This window comes from Nansenia antarctica (assembly GCF_963989245.1).
Source record: "Nansenia antarctica genome assembly, chromosome: 6".
Lineage (NCBI taxonomy): Eukaryota > Metazoa > Chordata > Actinopteri > Argentiniformes > Microstomatidae > Nansenia > Nansenia antarctica.
The window spans coordinates 72843666-72851165 of record NC_137676.1 but is presented as its reverse complement, the minus strand read 5'-3'; the positions used below and the strand labels follow the sequence as shown (position 1 = coordinate 72851165).

General features: G+C 49.1%; 1 protein-coding gene across 1 annotated transcript in view; it reads right to left on the bottom strand.

Annotated features, from left to right (window-relative positions):
- Window positions 1-1149: 1149 nt before the first annotated feature.
- ndufs8a (NADH:ubiquinone oxidoreductase core subunit S8a) overlaps window positions 1150-7500 on the bottom strand; it is an 8761-nt gene continuing 2410 nt past the window's right edge. The window contains exons 3-7 of the mRNA XM_080533343.1: window positions 6315-6380; window positions 5344-5433; window positions 4157-4329; window positions 3480-3608; window positions 1150-2178 (exon numbers count right to left, since the gene is read on the bottom strand). Coding sequence (XP_080389469.1) covers window positions 2047-2178; window positions 3480-3608; window positions 4157-4329; window positions 5344-5433; window positions 6315-6380 — 590 coding nt within the window. The 3' untranslated portion in view covers window positions 1150-2046. The remainder of the gene's footprint in view (window positions 2179-3479; window positions 3609-4156; window positions 4330-5343; window positions 5434-6314; window positions 6381-7500) is intronic.

Sequence of the window (7500 nt, the reverse complement as noted above, 5' to 3'; positions counted from 1 at the left end):
CTGACCGTCACCATCTGGTTGTCCTGGGAGCCACGTCCTTTTTACCATCCAGCCAGGGCCAACTGTCTGACTAGCGGAGAGAGAGGGAGGGAGGGAGGGTGGGACAGACAGACAAGATCTCTTGATCTCTCTACATGCACAAGTGACTCATTGAGTCATTGACTCAGTCCAGCGTCAGGCAGTAACAACAACCTTCTGAGACATGATCTCCTGCCTTGCTAACAGACACTAAACCCACATGAACACATCTCCAACAGTTGTCTCTATGGTCACCATCCTGGCTAGGGGCTAAGCTAACTCTGAGCATCAGGGTGGCTAGGAGCTAAGCTAACTCTGACCATCAGGGTGGCTAGGAGCTAATTAATGGTAAATAAATGGACTGACTTTTCTAGCGCCTTATTCCAAAGTGCTTTACAACGGCCTCTCGTTCACCCATTCACACACACATTCACACACCAACGGCGGCCAAGCTACCATGCAAGGCGCCGGCCCGCTCAGCAATCTGGGGTTCAGTCAGTGTCTTGCCCAGAGACACCTCGACATGTGGCCAGCCGGGGCACGAACCGCCGATCTGCTGACCTTGTGATCATTAGACGCCGGCTCTACCTCCTGCGCCACAGCCTAGTGTGTGTGTGTCAATGTAATAATAAATAAATAAACAGATAATGCTGTATGACAAATCCTCCGTCCACTGCTCTATGTTTCACTAGCCAGATATATTATATAATATATATATATATATATATATATACGTATAACATATATGTTACGGTACATGTGGGAAAACTAGGGTTAGGGTTAGGTGCTAGGGTGACTTGGTACATGCTGGCATGTCTAACCCTGACCCTAACCTTAACCCCAACCCTAATCCTAAGCCTAACCTTAACCGTAGCACCTAACCCTAACCCTAGTTTTCCCACATGTACCGTTTTCCCACATGTACCGAACTAATACATTTTTATACCACAAGAGTTCTGTCAATCGCAAAACACAAAGCAATGAGGAGAAAACTGCCATTATTGTGTTCTTACTCTAAATGTAATCGTAAATCTATAACCCTTAAATCTATACGTTTTATGTCATTTGCCATTAAACAAAAACCAAAACCAAGAAACACGTTGAAAAAAAAGACACAACAGGCTATTTGAAAACTTAGGACAGAACATTAATTTATTCTTCATCATTCAATGTCCCCAAGAGCAGGCCTATTAAACTTTGTACAATTCAACAAACAACAAACTCCATTTTGAATCTGCAGGCTCCCTACTAGAGTATGCTGAGGATGATAATAATAATAATAATAATTATGAGTTACAGACAAGTGCCTGAGTCTACCATGAACCAAGTGGTTTTTGTAACCGTTTCTGACAATGTGAAACCCTTCCAGATGAACAGTACAGGCCTGGTGGGGGGAGACAGGAGGAGAGGGGGGAGAGGCGTGGCTGGTCCACTGCAGGGACAGCAGACAGGTGAACAGAACACTCCGTCACAGAACACTCCACCACGGAAGACAGAAACCTCCTGAACGTGACCCTGTTCTGGTTTGGTTCTGACCCTGTATGTGGCCAACGTTAATCGTGGCGGCAGTATGGAGGGGCTACCACCAGGGGGGGGCTGTGGGCTGCTGTCTGACCATGTCTGGGACCCAGGGTACTGTTTACATCTGGACAGGATGGACGTGTGTATGTGTCAGAGAGGCTTTAGGACATCTGTACAATACTTGTGTGTGTGTGTGTGGGTGTGTGTGTGTGTGTGTGTATCTGTCAGTCTGCTAACCCAATATTCTTATATATATATATATATATATATATATATATATATATATATACCCTTGTGTGTTTAATGGTGAAACTGAAGCTTTATTTCTTTATCACTGTTTATATCATCTAGATATCTACCTACTGCCTTGTCTGGTCAATCAGCAGAATCAGTAAGAGCGGGGGGGAGCACGTGTGTGTGTGTGTGTGTGTGTGTATGTATGTATATATGTGTGAGTGTGTGTGTGTGTGTGTGTGTGTGTGTGTGTGTGTGTGGGTGACAGCCCGTCTATCGGTAGAGGTAGTCGGCCTGTATGTTGGCAGCGATCTCGGCCTCCCACTTGTCCCCGTTGTTGAGCAGCTTCTCCTTGTTGTACAGCAGCTCCTCGTGGGTCTCTGTGGAGAACTCAAAGTTGGGGCCCTGCGAGGAGACAGAGACAGGCAGACAGGGTTCACTCAGTGGTGTGGTCTAGTTTTTTCTAGTGGGTATACTGTGATTTTCCCCTCCCAGCCTCATATCGTTCATTTCGGATTCTAAATGACACGTCATAAGGCTGATCTGTGCATGATAGTGCTGCATTTTGACATATTTCATGTCGCATCTCCCCCCCGTTGATGGTATATGACGCTATAGTCAGTCCCAGAATGGTCCAAAAAGTGCTTCGTAACACAGACGGGGTGAATTTTATGAATGAAAGTGTGAAAGTTCTGTCACAAAACGCCGTTACGTATCCTCACACATTTTTAAGTGGGTATATGGAAATCCTTGGCCTTTCCTAGTGGGTATACGGCGTAGTCCTGCGTATCTCGTAGACTACACCACTGGGTTTACAGTCAAGCCGTCAGAGGTGTGCGTGTGAGGTAATCCTGTAAGCCTGGTTGGGAGACTACAGTCGACTCTAAAGGACGAGACTAGAACAACACCCTTCACTGGCCCATGTTTTAGTCAAGAAACCAGTTCACGTCATCCTCTACCTTTACTACACCTGAAGAGAGAGAGAGGGAGAGGGACATGGGGCAGGGTTCCACATTAACGGTTTTCTCTCTCTCTGTCTCTCTCTCTCTCTCTCTCTCTCTCTCCTTCCCCCTCTCCCTCCCTCCTTCCCTCCCTCTCTCCCTCTCTCTCCCTCCTTCCCCCTCTCTCTCCCTCCCTCCTTCCCCCTCTCCCTCCCTCTCTCCCTCCCTCTCTCTCTCTCTCCTTCCCCCCTCTCCCTCTCTCTCCCTCCCTCCCTCGGGGAAGTACAAAATTCGCCGGGTTCGTTTGCGCGACAGATCCTGGATCTGTGTGTCGGTGTTGCAAGAAGAACAACGGACGGCGCAAGCGCCAGACCAGACTAGACGATCGTGGAGTGAAGATATTATTAAAGCGTACGCGCCTGTCCACCTGTCTGTCGATCAGCGCGTAACGCTTTAATAATATCTTCCCTCCACGATCATCTAGTCTGGAGGAGGGGGAGAAGAGAGGAGGGGGAGAGAAGGGAGGAGGGGGGAACAGGGAGAGAAGGGAGGAGGGGGGAACAGGGAGAGAAGGGAGGAGGGGGACAGGGAGAGAAGGGAGGAGGGGGGAACAGGGAGAGAGAGAGAAGGGAGAAGGGGAACAGGGAGAGAAGGGAGGAGGGGGAACAGGGAGAGAGAGAGAAGGGAGGAGGGGGACAGGGAGAGAGAGAGAGAAGGGAGGAGGGGGAACAGGGAGAGAAGGGAGGAGGGGGGAGGGTTGCTCACCTCTACGATGGCGTCCACAGGGCAGGCCTCCTGGCAGAAGCCACAGTAGATACATTTGGTCATGTCGATGTCGTAGCGCGTAGTTCTCCTGCTGCCGTCAGAACGGGGCTCTGCCTCGATGGTGATAGCCTGGGGGGGGAGAGGGGGGAGTGAGGAGGGGGAGGGGGGGGGGGTGAGGAGGGAGGGGGTGATTGACATAATTACTTTTTTTTTTTACACTCTTTTATTTATTGATCTATCGATCTATCTATCACACTTTCAAAATATCAAGTTATCTATCACACAATCAAACTATCTATCGATCGATCACACTTTCAAAATATCAAATTATCTATCTATCACACAGTCAACCTATCCATCTATCTATCTCGTGTGAAGTGGGAACTAATATTTCCTAAAAGAGGAACTGTCGTTCGGGATGTAGTTTCCGCCTGTGAGCCTTTTTTGACGCGCGTCTTACTATAGCCAGTGTTTTAGCCTGGTCCCGACCAGGCTAATTATATCTGACTCAGAAGGAGCTCAACCAAGCAGCGAATTATTTGAGCCACATTGATGGAACCAAACGCAAGCTAACATTATCGAGGCTTACAACTTTATCGAGGCTTAGAACTTTATCGAGCTTCGTGGAATAGGCCCCAGGTGTGCAGGTGTGTGTGTGTGTCCAGGTGTGCAGGTACCTGGGCGGGGCAGATGGCCTCACACAGCTTGCAGGCGATGCAGCGCTCCTCCCCAGAGGGGTACCTGCGCAGGGCGTGCTCGCCACGGAAGCGGGGTGACAGGGGGCCCTTCTCAAACGGGTAGTTGATGGTGGCCGGCTCCCGGAACAGGTAGCTCAGGGTCATGCTCAGACCTGCAGGGGGCAGGCGAGAGGAGGGGGGACAGGTGAGAGGAGAGGGGAGTCGGACAGGGGGGGGGCACAGGTGAGGAGGCAGGACAGGGGGGCACAGGTGAGAGGAGAGGGGACAGGTGAAAGGGGAGGGCACAGGTGAGAGGGGAGGGGAAAGGTGAGAGGGGAGGGCACAGGTGAAAGGGGAGGGGGCAGGTGAAAGGGGAGGGGGCAGGTGAGAGGGGAGGGGAGAGGGGAGAGGGCAGGTGAGAGGGGAGGGGAGAGGTGAGAGGGGGGCACAGGTGAGAGGGGAGGGGGCAGGTGAGAGGGAGGCACAGGTGAAAGGGGAGGGGCACAGGTGAGAGGGAGGCACAGGTGAGAGGTGGGCACAGGTGAGAGGGGGGCACAGGTGAGAGGGGGGCACAGACAAACTCTTCAGGCTACACCATAACTGCTCCTCATAAGGTGTCTGCTAAATGCCCAAAATGTAAAAATGTAAAGATGGGGGGGGGGGGGGGGGGACTGATGATCGGAACCACTAATGAGGACTTAGCCCTGAGTTACTCCAGAGGGAATGTCCCTGTGATCTCTAATGGGCCTATCGCTAAGCCACGCCCCCTTTGAAAATTCAAGACAAACAAACAACGCTTCACTGCCAGTGCCTGACTGACCGACTGTGACTGAATGACATTCAATGACTTACAATGGCGGGAGTTGGCACAGCAAGTGATAGACTAGATATGTTTTTTTTAAAGATGACAAGAATATTTAGTCTAGAAGCTTTTCACCATCAGATATTAGCGAGTTGTTTGTCCGAGAGATTATTATGAAACGTCAACATTTAACAGGAACCATCGTACAGGGTTGTGAACAGATTCCCTCAAATCCTACTCTCATTGATTTGGTCTCTCAACAAGAACCGTGGCTACGGTAGAATGACAATTCAATTAAACTGTCTACTAATAATGTGTAAGCATGCATGGCCAGGGGTCGTCGGGGGGGGGGGGGGGGGGTCAAAGGTCAGTGGGCGGAGCTTACCTCGAAAGAGTTCCGTCCATAGGAGAGTCTGAGCGGCCCGGTCTGTGATGGACGTCAGGTCGGTGGGCAGCTCCTGAGCATTCACATACTCTACGCACAGGGAGGGAGGGAGGGAGAGGGAGAGGGAGAGAGAGAGAGGGAGAGAGAGAGGGAGGGAGGGAGAGAGAGAGAGGGAGGGAGGGAGGGAGAGAGAGGGGGAAGGAGGGAGAGAGAGAGAGAGGGAGAGGGAGGGAGAGAGGGAGGGAGGGAGGGAGAGGGAGGGAGGGAGGGAGAGAGAGGGAGAGAGGGAAGGAGGGAGAGAGGGAGGGAGGGAGAGAGAGGGAGGGAGGGAGGGAGGGGGAGAGGGAGGGAGGGAGGGAGGGGGAGAGGGTGAGGGCGAGGGAGAGAGAGAGAGACAGAGACAGAGAAAACATATCGCTGTGTGAATTCATAAACAAACCACCTGTAAAACACATCAGAGCAATTCCTCTGGATCTTACTGGCAGATTGAGTATGTACACTGGTCATAGTACAGGGTTCGACATTAACGCTTGCCCACTTGCCCGGAGCAAGTAAAACATTTGCCGGGTTTGTTTGCGCGAGCCTGAGGACGCTGCTGGATCCTGGATATGTTTACCTGTGTGCAGGAAGAACAACAGACGGCGCCAGACCAGACTAGATGATGGTGGAGTGAAGATAATATTAAAGCGTACGCGATGCGACGGGTGATCGACAGGCGCATACGCTTTATTAATATCTTCACTCCACGGTCATCTAGTCTGGTCTGGCACCTGCGTTCGGTCTGTTGTTCTTCCTGCAACACCGATAAACATATTCAGGAACAAAACCGGCAAATGTTTTACTTGCGACAGTAACGCAAGTGGGCAAGCGTTACTGTCGACCCCTGTAGTAGGACACAGTCATGAGAGATTGTGTGCGTGTGTGTTGACGGCTCCACTCTAGTGGGTCTAGTACGATCAGCAGTTACTTACTGAAGCTCTCCCTGTGGGCAGACAGACTCAACGGACGCACCAGGTTGTGGCCGGCTGCAAAAGTGCCTGCGGAAAAAAGCCACGATACTGTCATAACACGACAGCATTATGCCTTAAATAGGCACTACATTTTATAAACACTGCTTTGTCTGTCTGTTTTTATTGTATGTATTGATGTATGTGACCTATGTGTGTTTTTAATGTGGAAATGTATTCTTGAGCTGCACTTCTGCCTGTCGAAGGAGAATTTCTGTCACTGTGTGACAGACAATAAAGCTATCTTGAATCTTGAATCTAGATTCAGAGTTCCAGCTAAGAACCCTACACAGCACAGAACCCGACTATAAGTTCTCACAACAGAGTGATAATAACCTTTTATTTGTATAGCGCTTTTCCTGCAACGTTGCAGCTCAAAGTGCTCCAATCATTATATCATCATAATGTAATTTTTTTGTCATTTAAAGGCAATATTAAAAAGATGGGTTTTTAGTCTTGACTTGAATATAATGTGCTGAGGTTGCATCCCTAATGTGAACTGGCAGTGAGACACAATCTGGGTGCATAAAATGAGAATGCAGCTGACAGTTTGAGGTAAAATGAGGTTCCCATGACCCCATCACTAATGTTGATACGTTCAAGCGTAACTCACACTACATACAGTACATACTGAGCCATACTGAGCTGAGCTGTATAGTGGGAATAGTACAATGTTCTATAACTGTGCAATATGTTTACATTCTTGTGATAAGGATCACATACTGTATATAAGTCTACCAGTCCATGTTTATATGTTTATAAAAGTACACAGTTACATGCTAACTCCCCCCTGTCTATATTCCCCCCTGTGAATAGGCCATATAGTGTATAGAAGTATAGAAGTTCACATAATAGATACATTCTCAGATGTCTACCGATCACTTATCCCCCTATTTTTATTTATATCCCCCCCTATTTATGTCTCATTCTTGTTTTTCTTTTTTTTATCTTAGGACTGTGTTTGTTTGTTAGCACCTAGGGTTCGCATTTGAATTTCGTTGTACCTGTTACCATGACAATAAAGATCATTGATTCATACTGAGCTGTACTGAGCTGAGCTGTACTGGGCTGAAACAGTACTGGAAAGGACAGTGTGAAAGGTATATTATCTGTTGTCCCAGTTTCTCCATCCTCAAGTGACCTCCTTCTC